The sequence below is a fragment of the Malurus melanocephalus genome, unplaced genomic scaffold (genome assembly GCF_030028575.1).
Source record: "Malurus melanocephalus ecotype Western Australia unplaced genomic scaffold, MMel_1.1 scaffold_178, whole genome shotgun sequence".
Classification (NCBI taxonomy): domain Eukaryota; kingdom Metazoa; phylum Chordata; class Aves; order Passeriformes; family Maluridae; genus Malurus; species Malurus melanocephalus.
In genome coordinates, this window is record NW_026623410.1 from 1,196,211 (window position 1) to 1,214,051 (window position 17,841).

The 17,841-nt window shown below is 41.7% G+C and overlaps 1 protein-coding gene across 1 annotated transcript in view; it reads left to right on the top strand.

Annotated features, from left to right (window-relative positions):
• TEDC1 (tubulin epsilon and delta complex 1) overlaps positions 1-17,841 on the top strand; it is a 67,137-nt gene that overhangs the window by 35,279 nt on the left and 14,017 nt on the right. Inside the window, exons 6-7 of the mRNA XM_057372816.1 lie at positions 8,188-8,274; positions 11,269-11,481. Coding sequence (XP_057228799.1) covers positions 8,188-8,274; positions 11,269-11,481 — 300 coding nt within the window. The remainder of the gene's footprint in view (positions 1-8,187; positions 8,275-11,268; positions 11,482-17,841) is intronic.

Sequence of the window (17,841 nt, forward strand, 5' to 3'; positions counted from 1 at the left end):
TTGCTTAGTACATTTTACTGACCAAGCTTATAGAGTTCTTGGACCTTGAAAAATGATGCAGTGGTTTATCATGGGCTCCATAAATTGTTGGACTATGTAGCAGCAATATGTTAAACTCCTACACCAAAAGAAAGGTGTCTCCGGAACACAGTCCATATATGCTGCACTGATATGAACTCTTGGTTGTCATTGCCAGTGGCAGAACTGATAGAATGATTCTCAGCTTCACTGCTGCTTTTGTGCTTTTGCTTGTTTTATGCCATTCTTAACATAATTTGAATGCTGTGACAGTGACAATGACAGTGATATACTATAATATAATTCCACCTGAGACAATGCAGTTGGAATTAATCAGCTGGAGAGACAAGGCTGAGGTATTTTGTCATCAGCTGGCATTTGATTTTTCTTTTTTTTCTTTGGTGGAAGTGCTAGCCAACCCAGTGTGGGGAGCAAGCTGTCCGGCTCAGGTGATGCTTTGGGTCAGCACAGGGAGGACAAGGACGCACTGTGATCCCAYACACTTCTATGCAAGAGGTTTTACCAGCATCATATCTGGTGCCTGTAAGCTGAAAATAGAACTGCCACTTACCAGCTGAGGCTGGTGTGATGAGAGGTGTGTCTTCTATCCACATAAAAATCCCMTGGTCATGCTGTGCTGCCTCTTTAACTTTTTGTCAGAGGAGACCTCAGAGTGAGAGTGGCTTACTTGCTGATAGGTTTTGGTGATGGAGTCAGAAAGGGTCTTGTTGGTGCAGCCTTGTGGATCTTAACAGGGGTATTGAACCCTGAAGGAGCAAATTAAATGAAAAAGAGTTTGGGTGAGGAGCTTTAAAACTCCTGACTCATCTCTTAAATTGTGCCTTGAAGCTAACAGTAGCCACTAGAAAGGGCAGAGCTGCTTGTGGAGTCTTCTCTGTTGTTATTTCATGCCAAAGAGAATTGAGTTATCAGCTTCTGACAGAAAAGGGACCCCAGGCTTCTCACTCTTTTCCTGAGCCAAAGTACAGCTCTCGATGAAGGCTGATCCTGAAGTGCCTTAGAAATATGATGATCTTGTGACCCCTAACTGGGACTTCGTGTTGTCCTGCATCYGCCTCTGCATCAAAAATGTATTTAACTCATCCAGAAGGTTGTCCTGCATCCACCTCTACATCAAAAACATACTTAACCCATCCAGAAAGTCAAGCAGGACACGACCACTTCATTCTCATGCTAGTTAAAGAAGCAGACTGAAGTTAAATTTGTATATTKCAATGGCTTTGGCCACAACTGAACTGTTGCTGGAAAGCTGAACTGAACTGTGCTCATTTTCTGGATGTGACAATGCAACTCAGACTGTGAGGAGACTGGCAGAGGTGTTTTTATAGCCTTGTAAAATTAAACTTGGTGTGCAATTGGCCCATAAGGTTAACTCAGCTCCAATGGCAGGTGTTTTTGTTTTTTTAAATAGCCAAGGAAATAGAGTTATAAAATCAGCTGTTACTCATGTTTTGCAAGATTTTGGATTTGTGGTGCTTTTTAAATGTTTGTTRCTTAATTTAAAGGAGTGTGAAAGAGACTAGCAAGAGAAATTAATTGACATGAGAAACTATAGCAGACTTTAAATTAGTAGTTTCTCTAGGCAGTAACACATTTTAAAATGTGTGAAAAAAATACCTGCATGTACAAATAGTCTATGATGGCTTGTCAAAGAGCTAGACTAGGAGAAACTGTACTCATATCAARTTGGCAAGCTTAGACTAATCCACATGTTGAATAAATTTTAAAATTAATTCCTTAACAAAGATGAACATCTGTGATAATTCTGCGTGCTGTTGGGTCTCAGATGGCAGAGACCGTTAATCTTTGTTTCTTTTTGTGTCTTTGGGCAAGAGCTCAGTTTTATCTAACWCTGGTATTTGCTGATGCTCAGAGGTTGGGTTTGTGTTGCTATGGATGGTGTACAAGCCAATCCTCACCATGATGGACATGGACATCACCATAATGTCCATCTGGAATGTCCTGGGAGTGCAGGTGAAGCTGGGCAGCTCTGTMCTGTCCCTTGAAACACACTGGGGACATCTGGATGTCCCTGCTCATACAATCCTGGGGTAAGGACCCCCTGGCCCTTCCAGGTCTGTAGGYAGAGAAGGTGGCAGAGAGGTGGCAGGTGCTTGTGGGAAGGTCAGGAACACATGGAACAGGTGCATATGGAAAACAAGACCCATGCACACACAGGAATGCTCCTCCTGGAACCAGGATTTCTTGGTGTAGTAACACCCCGTGTGGAAATGCACGGGACCTGGGATATTGGAGCTGTTCAGAGGTGTGGTGTCAATTCTGAATTCCGAACGGTTCCRTTAGAAACTGCTTGTTCTTGTTGATTTCTATGTATGTCTCTGTGGCCTGTTAGAAATATAGGGAAATGGGTGAGTATATGGGAGGGGAGAAAAGGGAAAAATAAGGAGTATGGATATTGCTTTGTTCTGTGTATAGAAACAGTCTGAATAAAAGCAGAAGAATAATGGTCTTTTTTTTGACATCAGCTGCACGGGGGTTTTGGTTGGCAGTACAATAATAACAGCTGTCAGGCAGTACTGTGATACAATTTGATGCTTTTCTTTGAAATCCTCTAGCTGAGATTTCTCCAAAGTAAATTGTGATGTTTGGTATCTACTGGATGTGCTTTAAGTGAGCTAAAAGTATTTGGTACTGCCTGAAAATTTGCCTCTTCAGGTAGGCCAGGTTAGGTACCCAAAATCATTGGTAGCTTAAGGGAAGAAAATGTGTACCTTTTTCATTGTTACCTATATTGATCTTGGCTGTTGAAGTACAAAACTTCAGTCTTCTTTTTCCTGATACTTTTTCCATGTTTTACTACATGCCGATTCCATAGGGAAAATGCCAAACATCCATTCATTGACCCATTCCTCTGCAACTGAATGTCATTAATACAACCCAGCTCATTGCCTATCAATGTGAAAGCTCTAAGACATTTTTTTRTCTGCCAAATGCCTCATTCTGTTTGTTTTAAACTTCATTTTCTTTCAGTTGCATTTTAAACAGCTGTTTTCTGAATCCCTCCACAAATAGCAATTATGTTTTATAATGATGATCTTTGTCATTTAAGTTTTTAACTAGTGGTTTGATTTCCTGCTCTCAGCAGTGTAAAACTGAGATAGCTCAATTGGAGTTTGGGCTGTGGTGACATAAAACTGGTGTTGGGGGGTGAAAAAGTMACTTATTTTTGTTTAGGTGTTGGAGATTTTACACATATCCAAGCATCTGGAATTATACTCCTGCACCCAAAGCTTCTGTGTTTTGTATTTTATATATTGTGTCTTCTGTGAGAGATCCAAGTCCTTTTTTCCCTTACAGCACAAAAAAACCCCAGTTATAATTTTGGAATTACAGTTCCAAAAGAATGATGCTCAGCAGACACAGAAATACCTGTTTCTAGAGCCAGAGGTCTTTTCCTATCCCTKCTGGGGTGTTGGTCAAGGTCCATATGGGGTCCATATCTGGTGCTGGAAGAAATTCTCATCCACTTCTGTCCTCCAAGAGCCTTTCAGATCCACTGCCTCGTGATGGACTGAAGTGTTTCTCCTGCTCTGTCTTGGCTCTCAGTGATACTTCACAGGCAGAGAAATCAGAGTAGGTCTTTATTTGCCTTGTGGCTAGAGGCTGCTTTTTGTTCTGTAGCTTTTTGCTCTTCAGCTGCTTTTATTTCAGCGTGACTCTCTAGTTTTCAGACRTATTTATTTTTGTTTTAGCCCTCAAGGGATATGTGGCAATGTCTTAAACTGGCTTTCCTTCTGGAAAAATCAAAATGTGGAACTGAAACTTGAAGTACCGAGTGTGTCCACCTACAGTGTTGTTTGTTTGTCCCAGCCTGAGATGTTTGTGGTACTGAGATTTTCTCTGTTTTTCTTTGGTGAAGGGGGTCTCAAAATTTTGTCCTTCCAAAGTGCAATTTAGGCTGTGTTACCATTTAAAATGAAATTTCTTCCATCTAACAGCCTGCCTGCTGAGAGGCTCTCATTTGTCAGTATTTACATGTTTTTTCAGTCAAGGGACTTTTGTATTGATAGAGGAGAAGATGTATTGAATTTTATTTGTTTCATCTGATGCTTGGTTAGGTCTCTAAAACCTTAATCCCAGTTACAGTTTATTTCTGGTAACAAACTGTGTAACTTTCATGGATATTTACCCCTTTTCTTTGCATTTTTTTTTGGAATGAACTTCTCCATGTTGCTTCCTCCTGTGGTTGTTAGATATTCTGAACTAGAATTCAGATTACCCGAATGCACACTGAATAAAGCCATTTCCTATTAAACAAATACAATTATTGAATAGTCTTGATAATTCCCCCATATCAGCTTTCCTACTAAGCCAACCCTATCCCAAGCCCTGAGTAATTTTCCAGRGCTGTTGGCATTTGGAGTGAGGTTTACAGGGCTCTGGAGTCCAATGCAAGTTTTCTGTCTGCAGACATATATGAATGGTGATGAATTAGCAGTGTTTTGTCTCTGAGCCAAGAAACAGAATTTATTGCTGAAAGATCATTTTTTGTCTGTCTAACAATAAAATGATTTTCTGAACATTTAGGCAGAGCAATTTTTGATTAAAAATACTTTTGCCAGTGCTACGGTAGTTGAATTATGAGCTGTGGGCATCGGAGATTAAATACTTGTTGTGGGGAGCTCTCTGGAACTGAGCCTTTGAAAAGGGTGCATTATGCTGCAAATTTATTAAATATTGATTTCTGTAACAGTCTACAGGCACTAATGATTTTTGTAATACGGTGGTAAATAATATGAAAGAGATTAATATCTCAACAGAAAAAGTAATTACAAATATGTTTAAACAACACACGAGTTAGACTTGTGGATACCAAGGAAGATTCAACTTTGGCCTCTTGTTGAGTGTCACAGAGTGGGTAGGGTTGGATGGGGCCACTGGAGGCCGCCTGGTCCAAATTCCCTGCCCAAGGAAGGGAATGCACATTGCTCAGGGCTGTGTCCAGATGGCTTTTGACTGTCTCTGGGGAGGTATCCAAAACCACCTAGGTCATCGTGTCACCTCAGCTGAAGCTCTCACAGTTTCCTGAGGTCAGTGATCTGCRTTGGATGCTGGAGGCTTGGCTTTGGAGGTCACAGCCATGTGCCAGAGGAAGTGAGGCATGCTCTTGACAGAGCTGGCATTTTTCTGCATCGCACTGAGGTTTCCTGGCAGCTGCTCTGAGGCAGCTCAGTGAGGCACAGTTTATTCTCTATAGCAAAGCTGTTGCTTGCACCAGGGGTGGTTTCCTTACAACGGCTTAAAGAAGTGGTTACTGCAAAGCAGTTCATTATGGAATTGCCTCTCYGCAGAGATTAGCAATTTGAATTTGTCATTACTTCTTCTCTCARTGTAAATATTTTACAGCAATAACTTCCTCCAGAAGAACGAAGGAAATGGATTTTGTTGTCTTAATTTTGTATAGAGGGAAACACAATTTTCAGGCATTATCCTTAAGCATCACTTAGATACCCATATGAGGCGCTTTTTTGACTTGCTGCTTCGTTTTGTTCATGAGACAAAATTGATGCTCTTCTACAGACTTCAGTCTTAAAATTTCGTTAGGAGGCATGACAGTATCTGRGTCCTTAGTTCACTGAAAATGGGCAGGCAGCTTTAGTTACAGGTTGGGAATTTGTTTTACATTTTTAGAGGTTCATGGAGTAGCAGAAGTGAAACTGCTCATGRCATATATGTGAACTGTTGTTGGTACTAAATGAGTAAGAAAAGGTACTGTGTTGGGGGGAAATGCAGAGGTACAATTTTTTTTCTTTAGTACCAGCTCTGGTGTGATTGTGATGAGTGACCTAAGAAAACACGTATCATTGTGACCTCAAAGTCAGAGAAAACAGAGTTTGTTAAAGAACAAGAAGGGCTCATAAGAAGCTTGTGCAAGGGATGAGGCTGGGGGAAGGAAGCTGCCTGACAAGAGATGTTCATTCCCAAGTATAGGCATATCTGAATGAAAACCTGTCACCCCAGGGTCATGTGGAGACTGTCCTCRTGACCACATTCAAGGCATGTGGACGTACAATCCATTATCCCTTCCCAGCCTTGAACGTTTATTTGTTTGTATGTTTTTTGCTAAGGTATCTCAAGGATGTTTGTAGTACATTGCTTTTTATTGTGTTCTGCTTTATTCTCCATGCTGCAATAACATCAAAGCCTGGCAAGGCCAATGCAAAGGGTGACAGAGGATATTGGCATTCAGCAGCAGTGCCTGAAGTCCCTCAGGGTAGAAACTCAAATGTTGGCTATTGCAGGCTTGCCTGAGGCTGCCATGGGGTATCCAGCCAGGCTGGAAACTCTTCTTGTGATGGGTGTCATCATCCCATTACTGATTGATGGCTGAAGCAATCTAGCACACAGTTGCTGGCCTGATATTTCTGAGGTGTTAATACCTTAGTGAAAGGGAGGATGCTGTAAGCAGGTGAGTCAGAGGAATGCTTTCACACAAGCTGTTCAAGTTTTGTATAACTAATGAAGTACTTTCAAAAAAATAAAGGTCACAAAACTCCCCAAATGCAAAAGATCCCAGAGGGTTTGAGATTAGGAGACTGCTCAGGAAGCTTTGGTTGTTGTTAAGGTCAGTTAACCCCATAAGATCCTTTAGAGGTTTGGTGAAGTTTCAGAACCATATCCTTTCAGTTGTGCTGTGAAAGCAAGTGGCATATGGCGCTTCCAACATTCTGGTGAGAATAAAGATGATGACTGTGTTTTTATTAAGATCATAGCCTTCTTTTTTGAAGGCTCAGAATGAAAAACTCCCCATCCCAATCTTCAGCCCTCTTTAGTGTAATAAGACATGTTCATACTGCAATCTCACTCTGCTTGTGACCACATTACAAAGCTACTTTAAAGTCAAGGAACTTCGCTGTTGCCTGAATATTTAATCAACTTTTTGGCTGGGTTTTATTGCAAGCCTCGTATTCCATAATGTAAGCCATTTGTGCTCTAGATGTACCTATGAAAAGGAAAAGAAAAAATGAGCCAGAAACCCATTCTTCCACCTTTTATATCCCAGCTGAGTTTGAAACTAGCAGAGTCATTAAGTGTAATGCCAAGTGTCTGTTGTGCGAGCAAATGTGTAATAATTGTATCCTGGATCCAGCAGTATTTTAGAGCAAACTGCTTCTAATTTCCAGCAGTTACTCTTGTAAAGTGGTTTCCTTTCTTTGGTTCCTCTATCTTCAAGTTGTATCTGCATAATAAAATTGCAAAGTCAACTGATGTTTTGCAGTTACTTAAATTATGTTATGTACTAAGTAACTAAAGCAAACAAAGCTAGCAGAAGATAGTTGTCTSTATAAGGTAGATTTAGCTGGTACTGGTCTAGCTCTTAGCGTTTTCCTCAAGGCCCTACACTCTTTATAGTCATATTGAAAAATTACCTTTGCTGTCAGATTGGTGTTAAAATTATTCATTTCACATATATGTTCAGAACCAAAATTATTAAAGCTGGTAAGCTCTGATTTGTATCGAATTTGTTCATCTTACTCTGTACAAGAACTTTTTTTAAAAACTGATTTGTAAATATTTAGTCTTGGAATGTCTTCTTCATATATGTGTGTGCATACATGTGTGTCATGTATAAATTTGTGGAAAAAAAAAAAGATTTGTGTAGCTATAATGCAACATCTCTCCTTTGAGCACTCTCAGGCAAAGGGAGGGATTCCTCATGCAGCAGATCAGACAGTTTATAAAATACATTTTCGTTTATAAGAAGTTGATAAAGTTTATTTAGTTTATAAAAAACATTTTAGAGTGAGTTCTTCCATGCTATTTCAGAGTGGAGGGATAGATGGDGGAAAACTACTTTCAGAGAAACATAGGAGATTTGAAAATGGTCGTTCACTTGAGCATGTATATCAGATCTATGTCTCTTTGATCCCTCAAATCAATATGGAAACTCACATTTGTGTGTGGAAAAGCTGATGAAGTTTGTACATTTGGGGTGAGRGATAAGTCAGTGATGCTGGGAAAAGAGTTTCACATCATGTTTCCCCAGCTGTTTTCACAATGTTCTTGTGCAGCCACCCAGTGTTGTCCCGTGTACCACTCACATCTTTTTGTACTTCAGATACACATTTAATTTAGTTCTCAAGTGATCAGGGTTTCCTGATTTMTTTTCCTTTGTCTCCTTTGCAGCTATTCCAGCTCCTGGAGTCTGAAACCATGCAGCTGGAAGCCTTTCTGGAGTGGAAGCAACTGGAACCAGTTTACTGGCAGTGGATGGTAATGAATCAAACTGATTTTGAAGGGTGCTTTCATGACTTTAACATAGTTGACTACTTCCAAAGCCCTTTAACTCCCACAAAATTAAATGTTACAAACCAACTGTTCAACAGCACTTGAGAAAAAGGGAAAAAAAGCCTTTGGTGAAGTGAGGAATGTTTTCATAGTTGTCTTTCGTTCTTCTTTTCTTCAGCAGGATTCACCCAGCCAAGTTGAGGAATTGCAGGGCAGAATGGCAGAATTTCATATAGTTAACACAAATGAAAAGGTCTGATCTTCATCTTTTTAATAGTTTTTAAACCTAGCAGTTGCACATTTTTTGTAAAATTAAATGGCTTTTCAGAAGAGGGCCTCTAAGCTTTATTGCAGTCTTGAGAACAACTAAATTTGCAGGCAGCTGATATTGAAAACAACTTCATTTTTTCCCAGCCAAATAGCGTGTTGACATTGCTGATTTCCCCTTGAACTGTGTTGAATGATCATAAGAAAATCAATAAGCCCTTCTCTGTGCATCTTAGGATTTCTCAAGTGAGTGCAAACGATGCCATCCATCTCACTTCTCTCTACGATTTTTGCCCATTCACTGTTGCTGAAATAATTCTTTAGCACACCACATTAGCTGTATGAGCTTACAATATTTTGAGAATCAGTGAGCTGGCTGCTAATTGCCCATTTGCCTTCTTCTACATTAAAAGCAAGGCAAAGGGCAGTGTGAAATTACCTCACCTGTCTTGAAGGGTGCTTCCAATTGCCGTTAGTTCTCTAATGGTTTTTGCTTTATATGTTTACTATCTTAAGATTTTTTGGAAAGCATCAATACTAGCATGGGCCTGGCTCCCAACAGGCAAAATATAACTGCAATTATTTYTGTGTATCCACCAAAACACTTGTCTTTGGCATGTTGAAGAGGTGGGGAGTGTTATCCTGCTTTCCAGAGTTCAGTCCTAAATAAATACTTGAACAAACCCAACTGACCAGCACATCTTTTTAAACTATTGTTGAATTTACCTTTTTCTTTTGTTTCACTGATGATGGTGATTGTTTCTGGATGCAGTAGGATGTATGGGAATGAGATGTGCTTTGGAAATACAGTAATTTCCTCTTTCTACCAAACTTACGTTTTGCCTTGCAATGGATGGGATGGTTCTTGCATAGCTGCTGCCAGCTCTTSCTGCTGGTGGTGGGCAGGAACATGAGAGACCGTGACATCACTGCAGGAACTGGAATGACTTTGGTAATTACAGAACATCCTGAGTTGGAAGGGATCCATGAGGATCATTGAGCCCATCTCCTGGCCCTGCACAAGACAGCCCAAAGAATCATACCATGTGCCTGAGAACATTGTCCAAATTTTAATGTTACTTTACAATTCTGTCACCTAATGGATTTCAGAATAAGGCATGAACAGAAGAATGCTCAAACCCCAAGTCCTTTGCTTTATTTCCATGCAGTTTGTTATCCTGTCAATGTCCCCACCATGTCTGCATTCTCATGAACTAGACCATGGGTCAGCAGGAGCTGCTGCCCTCGGTGCTGCTTTGTGCCAATTCCCACTGCCAATGCTTGCCTAGAAAGGAGGTTTGCCAGTGCCCTATGCCATTCTTAGCTGTCTTATGAAGCTTTTTCTTGCATGAGCCTGAGAGTCTTTCGCTGTGAATTAAGCCAGAGTTTTTAACCTACCTTCTGAGATAAGAGAAAAAGAGGAGAAAAAAAAAAATTCCCATCCTCTTTATAGCAATCTTTTATATAAGTGAAGGCTGTTTGCATGTCACTGCCTTCCCAGTCCCTGTTTCTAGGCTAAGCAGAAGTTTTGATGTCTTTATGTCTCCTTGCAGGCCATTCATTCGAGCTTTTGATGTTTGTTGCTGCTCTCTTCAGGGACTTTCCCTCCCCTTTGTCTGTGTTTAACTTCAAGTGCCTCACCTGTATGTCAGCATTACAGTCAGCACTCTTCTATCACTGAGACTCGTGTTTATACTTTGTGACATGGTGCTTGACTTTTAACAGTGTGACATTGGTGACTTCTGCCTCTCTGACGTCTCATCCAGCAGTGTTGCTGCTGTGCCAGTAATTATCCACTTGGTTTTTCCTTGCCCGAGTACAGACCACGCTGCTCAACTGCTGAATTTCCTGCCAGTGTTCTTAAATTACTTCTTCAATTGCTAAAGATAATTTTGAATGCAAATTATGTCCTTAAAAGCGATTATGACCTCTCCTAGTGAATGTCTTCTTGATAACAGTATGGAAATAAATATTTAATACTCTGGGTCCTTTAGCTATGCTGTGCTACTCTGGGTTGAAAACTGTGTTTCTGCACAATGTGTGCACCAGAGTGTATAGATGGACTCTGAATGTTTTGTTTAAATGCTTTTGTATCGTTTTGTTTTTTTTTTTTTCCTTGAGCGTTTGAAATAACAGTTGCTATCTCAGAAGGCAATTGCACAATTAATTATCAAACCAGCTAGATGGTCATGGTCAAGCWGAGCTGCCAGCTCCTGCCCAGTCTGGAGCAGGGATTTCTTTATGTTGCTCAACTTGTGGAATTTTCCCTGGGCACAAGTGATCCTGTGGGTGTTAGAGCAGGTGGGGCTCTCCTGAACAGTGTAAGCATGTACCTCTTTCCTGCTCATCCCTTTGTTACAAAAAGCCATAGAAGTGCATCCAGCCTCAGAATTTGAAAGGAAGTGCGTATCTAGAGCTGCTGCAGTGCTGATCACTTCCATCTCATGAGTGCTACTTTGTGCTTTAGTGCAGTGGAGAGTAGCTGACTGTGCAGTGCTTTCTAAAATAAGCTAGGTTAGCAACATAAGTTTTCTGTTAACTTGGAAATATGTTATAGTGAACTGAGGGGGTTCTCTCCTAAAATATCTCTGAAATTGTGGAGCAACTGTATACTGAGATTGCAGCAGTGAATTCCTAGCTATGAATTACCAGGAGAATGGGGGGAGCCATTTTAGCTCCTGCTGAAAAGTAACTTTTATTGTGTTTTTTTAGGAAACCGTGTTGGATGATATGGCTGAAGAGGGAAATATGTGCAAGTCCCAGGATGCTCGTGTAGAGAAAAGAAGGCTGCCAGAGGTGACCTCCTGCTGCCCCTGGGCTGAGAACCTGACTGGGCAAATGGACAGATTATCCAGAGATCTAATGGCTCTCCAAGACCAGCTGCATCAGCTGATCATTCAGCGAAAGGCTGCATGGTGGGAGAAGGTAAGCTTTGGGGTGTTCAGTTCTCTAGCTCACGACCACTAGAGATTTTTAGGATCCTGCATTTTTCAGSTCTGTCTCTATGGCCCATCCTAGGGCAGCCTCCCTGTGGCTGCTCTGTGTCAACCTTGCTGCAGTCACGGTGTCAGATCTGCAGTTCCTTGTCTGTTTATGCCCACAGCATGCCAAGTGCTCTTTCAAACACAAAGTAGGCATCTGTCCCGGAGAGGCAGTGTGCTGAAACAAAATAAGTGTTCTTTGGAAGGGAGGGCTTCAAAGGATAGGCAGTGCAGAGGAGAGAAGAGAAAGAGAAGGGGAGGAAATCGTGGCAGCCCCCAGAGGGGATGGATGCAGCAGGCTGAAAGCAGCATTAATGGTTACAGTGAGAAAATAAAGAAAAGTATTTACAGGCAAAGAGGCCAGAGCTTGTCATCTTTCATTGAATTAGGAGTCTTTGAAATGTCTGATGGGGGAAGGAATAAGAGGAATTTGAAACCTGTGAAGTGAGGGAAGAGACTGAGCATAAGATTTGATGGAAGAACAGACTGCCTGTGGGAGGCTGGCTGTGGAGGAAAGCAGGTGATATGAAGGAAATGTGCATGGTATTTGCTGTATAAGGATGGGGAGACACTGGGAAGTACCCGGAACGGGTGGTGGGCCATAAATAAAGGAGATKTTAATGTAGATGTAGAAGGTGAATCTGAGTATCAATGTGTTGGCACAAGGAGAGCAATGAAGATGCAGGCATGAAAAAACAGTGATTCTTTTCAGGCATCAAGTGGAGAGGATACCAGAGAATCTAGGATACATGTGGATGGAGAAAATGTGAAAAAAAGCAGTTGGGACAGACAGAGCAGTACCAAAATTGCTATATCACTGCTTTGTGTCTGTGTTAACTCAGGAGAAGGTTTTTGTGCCCAGGGTGTTTGACTTTTTTCTTTTTGGGATGGAGGGGAATGTGTGGTTTGAGATTGGAGTGTTAGATAGGATTATAGGTCAGCTGACAAAATGGAAAATGGCAGCTTGTCAGATCCAGAAGTATTTGCCCAAGAGTTCAAAAGGCGTCTGGCATGGAAAAAGTGTGTGGAGAGCTAATTGCTCTCTTCCACCTTAAGCATAAGGAACTAATTAGGATCAGTTGGATAGGGAAGGTAAGAGGAGCTGCTGCTTCACACAGAGTACAAAACTGCTTCCCACAGGGCACTGTGGATATAAGCAGTGTACATGGATTTGAAATCTCTTGTACGTATTCTTGGAGGTTGAAATCCATCAAAGGCTATAAAATATGCAGAAACAAATTACAACCTTTTGAGTTAGTGGGASAACAAATCATTGCAGGCTGGGGGAATATTCTGAGGAAGTATATCCATGAATTCACATTTGTCTTAGAGTCTTCTCCAGGCACTTACTGTCGATCACTGTCAGTGATAGGGTACTGGACTTGGCAGATCTCTAGAATCATCAGATTTGGTTRTTTCTGGGGCAAAATGGACATGACTGTTGTGGGACAGCTGAGACCTTGAATTCTAAAAATAAAATTTCCAGTGCGTGATTTCTAAAGCAAGACATGCTCTGACTTCTCTTACTTGTAACAATATATATGCATATGTTAAATATGATGTTAGGTATTATATAATATCACACTGATCTTTTTTTAATACTTAAATTTGGGGATTAGGTCCAAAAATATTTAACTGATGATTTCTTCCCTGAAATAGATGCATTGATTGGATTTGAATAATGGTTGGTCATGTTCCAGTGTTTCCGAGATTCTCTGGACGTCATACGAGTTTGTGACTATGATAAATGGAGTGCATCTTAAGTGTGTTGTTAAAAGGCTGGTTTACCACAAATGCCTTCTCTTCTACATATGCCCTGAAACAGAATTGTTTTGTAATGCTACATGACAGCATTTTTTGGAATGCTTGGGGTCAGATGACTCTCCATCAATCCTCTTTATACCAAGCTTTGCATAGTGTTGCTGCTTACGTGATGCTTTCTTCCTGTGGTCTGTCTTTTTTTCCCACAGCCAGGATGCTTGCTGAATGCAGGCTCCTCTATCAATTGTATGTTCCCGACCCCTTCTTTTCCCTGGAGAAATAAGCTTATCAAATCTTTCCTTCTATATTATTTTTTTAATCAAACAAAGAGAAAGTACAGCRGTAGCTGAAGTCGTTATCGCTAACRTTGTATCTTGCAATACCGAGACATCTGGAAATTATCTTGGCTCTTACAGGCATGCCCAGCTGAGGGACAGCACAGTTTATTACAGCTCTTCTGTCCACTACCTTGTACTCCACAAAGAACCCGATAATCCGCACAGTGTTTGTGTCTGTTGTTGCCAGTAGGCCTGATGTCTGTGCCAGGCAACTGGGTAGAAACTGTTCTGAACAGCAGAATTGAGGGCACACGATGAAACRTGATATCCTGGGGAAGAGACAGCAGAGTTCCTGCASAGAGGAATCATGGCTCTGAAATCCWTTGGAGCTCTCTGAAGGGACCAGTGAGCGTGTGGGCAGGGGCGGCTGGATTGATGCTGCTTCATTGCATTTGCAAATGGTATTTGATGAAGAACCTGAAAAGATTCTCAGCAAAAATAAACTGCCCACGTGACCATCTTCCCTCTTCCCCTTGAGCAAACAGCAGAGCTGGAAGCCTGGAGGAGGCAGCTGGGATGGGTTTGTGGAGGTGGTCACTGGAGGAGCCTTCTGGCCCCTGGGAGCTGCCCAGGCCAGGTGCCCACRTGGAGAGGGGATATTAAATCCCTAAAAGCACGTGAAGGACACCAGCAAAGGATTATTGAGGGTCCTTGTGCTGAGTAATAAAGTGGTAAAACGTCAGATAAAACTGCGTGGAGATAAATACAAGATCACACATCTGAAGGGAGCATCATAATTTTACATGTGTTTCTTCGGATTGTCATGGCATGTGAATGAGCTCTGTGGAAAGGTCAGTGGTCAGAAATAGTAAACTGGATTCTAAAAGTGTTAGGGAAGCAGAGAAAAGCAAATCTTAAAATATTCCCATCTGTTTCTGGAACGCTATGTGCAGTGCTAGTCCCATTCATAAATTAAAAAAAAAAGGTGTTTGTGCTGGAAAGGAGCAGGGAGGGGATGCAGTGATGACCCAAGTTGTGAAAGGGTTTCTTTCMAAGGAAACTTACTGGGCTTCTTGCATGAGGAGAGAATGAGAAGAGAATAGGAATATTAATGGAGCAGGAGGAAGCATTTTTTGCCATTCTTCTGATGTTCCTTGGTTTTCATGATGGGTGAACCTAGAGGAAATTACTGGACCTGCTCTAAGACTGTGGGTTGGGCTTGAAAACCTGTTGAAGTATCTTTCATTTAGGAAAGTCTGCAGTTGATTCATTGATTTATTTTGGACCGTGTAGAGGTATTTCAGATGTGTTAAAGTCATTTCTGTGCCACRATGCCTGGTTTGCACCACTAAACATAACTACTTATGATTCAGGATGTGCTTTCRGGGGCAATGAATCTATTTGTTGCAAGTTTAATCATCTGCACACTGTAGTTCTGGTAGTTAAAACTATCAATCTTAAGTCTCTTAAAATTAAGAACCATATTTTGCCTATTTTCTTTTGTTTCATATTTCATTTCCTTATTTTCTTTTGTTTGTTTCTGCCTACCCCCAGCTGTTCTGGTTATGTGCTTGGAATGACCCTGAAATCATTTCACCTTTCAGGGATATTCGCTAGAAGACATTTGAATGTTGCCATGGGATTTGGGTGATTTGTGAAACCCTGATTAATAGGACATTTGAACTATACCCATCTCCAGGTAGYAGTGTCTTGGAGGAGAAAAGGCACATGACAGAGGTGTGATCTGAATATGGGGCTTGCTTTCTGTTTGCTTTGCTCTTTTCTGTGCAGTACTGGGCAAATAATCATTGCTTTGGTGACATTTTGGGGATGTGTAAATGATCAAAAAGGGGAGGGAAATGGTTAAGCTTTAAGAACATTTCTCCTCTCAGAAGCAAACTTAACTGTAAAAGATGAAATCCCCTAATCCCAGAAGAGAACTTGTTTGTTTGCTTTTTCCTTTCTGAATATTTTGTTACCTGCTCCTCTGCTAGGGGGGAGGATCTGTTTTTAGTCTATGTTAAAACATTTGGCATCCACAGGCTGGCATGCAGAATATTTGACTCCAAATGGTAATTGTTTCACTTTCCATCGTGTAAATGCTTGTACCATTCGGAGCTTTTGTTGAAACTTGGGATATTGTATCCTGGGACCCTCTGTGTTCTCCTGCATTTCAAAGCAAGGCAGACTCCTTTGAAATGGCAATAGGATGGGATGGAGCTTGCTCATGCATACATCTCTGAGGCACAGACCAGAAAGGCTTAGAGCCATTACTCTGAGCCACAACATGCTCTCTCCTGGAATTTTCCCCAGAAATACTGGTGGCTGTGCTTGCGTGCTTGACTGGTGGTGTGTCTGAGTACCCAGGYGAGACTGTAATCCCTGACCCTTACCAGACCTCCTTAATCACAGTGGAAGAGCACTGTAACCTACRTTTTGTCTCTGTTTCTGTATTTTTCTCCTAATCCATCTCCTTCCCTCCATTCAGTAATCCCTAACCTTACCAAACCCTTGCCCTTTCTCGTGGATAGGGATGGGAGGATGCTGGATGCAGTCCCCATATCAGAAAAGATGCCCTTTGAATTCAGTGTGTTGGGGAGGGGCTGTATGGGACAGGGTTGTTTTGTTTTCTCTTTCTGGACACAGGAGAGGGTGCAGAGGTGGCAGGAATGGCCTTGGGCACCCAATCAGGTGTAGATGGTGGGGACTGAGACACAGAGACTGTTTCACTCCTTCCCAGGAGTTCTGTGGTTCACTTAAACATTTTGCCACTGCCAGCTCATCACAGCACAATGGTAGAGACCTTGTAGAGTTTTAAAAGACACCTTTCTTCTAAGGTTCTTACATTTATAAGAGACTAGATGGTTTTTGATTTATTTTGATTTAAGGCTTCAATATTTGGAATAGGGAAGCAGTTCCAGATGCAGATGTTGGGATGTAGTCCTCCATCCTTGGGGATRGGGTTGGGGTTTTTTTGTTTTTCTTACAAAGATTCAGTTGAATTTTACCTACTTACTTAGATAAATGCACTTCCAAAGTTTTTCTGTATGCCTCATCATGATTGGAAAGGGGCTGAGGAGCTGTGGGTCACTAGTAGCCACTGCTAGAGAAATAGAAAGTCTTGTTGCTTTCTGCACCATGGGAATGGTGAGGAGCACTGGTGGGGCTGGACTGGTTCCTGGTGGGCTGAGAACCTCCCTGCACCGGTGCAGGGCTGGGTTGTGTTTCTGCTGCCTTAAACCAGGGATTTGTGGCAGAGAGACAGCTGAGCTCTCACTGAAGAACTCTGTGAGACTGTCAAAACCAGCTTTTTTCTTTGTTGGTTTGTTTTTGTTTTTTTTTTTTGTGAGCACACTGTTCCCATTTCTTCTTTGCTGTTGCTGCTGTTTATTCTAGTTCTCTGGGCTTTTTGCTAATATGAAGATGTTAGTGTAGCGAGCAGTTAATTACCCATGCTGTCTGGGGTGGAGGAAGTGGAGGAGTKGTAGGGAATGGTTCAGTGCTGGTGTATTTCCTCAGTCAGCATATTCCCTTTCCTGGTCCCAGAACGCTTCTGTGTTCCACTTTGTATTTGCAAACCTCCATCTGGAGCRCTGAGCAGCTGTCAGTGGAGCTCCTCATGCGAAAAGAAATTGAAGAACTAGCAAGACCACAAGAGCAGCTTTTGGAAGTGCATGGTTGGCTGGGCCCAGATGCCTGGGTAGGAGGAGGAAACCCACAGAGATCAACCAAAACATCCATCAAAGGGAGCAGTGGAGGACATGGACAGGATGATGGCAAGGAGGGACAAGTCTACTGGCTCTTATGTGCAGTTATTATTTAGTTMAATGTAGGATTAAATTTGCTGCTGGTGGAATTGCCATGGCTCTAGCAGATTTAGGCTATTAGAAAACATGAATCTGCTGTAAATGGTAGGAAGTAAGTCCTGATCTTTATATTCACWCTTTGCTCTTGTATTTTCTTGCACTGGTTTATTTGTCACTCATCAATATTCCTAGCAGGAGATCCGAGGCTGCTTGTTTCTGCTAAGTGCCTGCAGAGATCCAAGTGATTGTTCATGGAAGGCAGTGTGCTCTCTTGTGATGGAAGGAGAAAAGGAATCATGCCTATGCATCTAGTTCTCCTTTTGACAGCAAGATCTAAAATCTGGTTTAGACCTGAAGTCCCCAGTTACCCTGGTTTGGGGCTGGCCTGCATGTGCAAAGTTACTGCACATAAGCAGAGTTGGGAAATTTTTTTGAAAGACCCTTGCTTGCTTCTGAGAA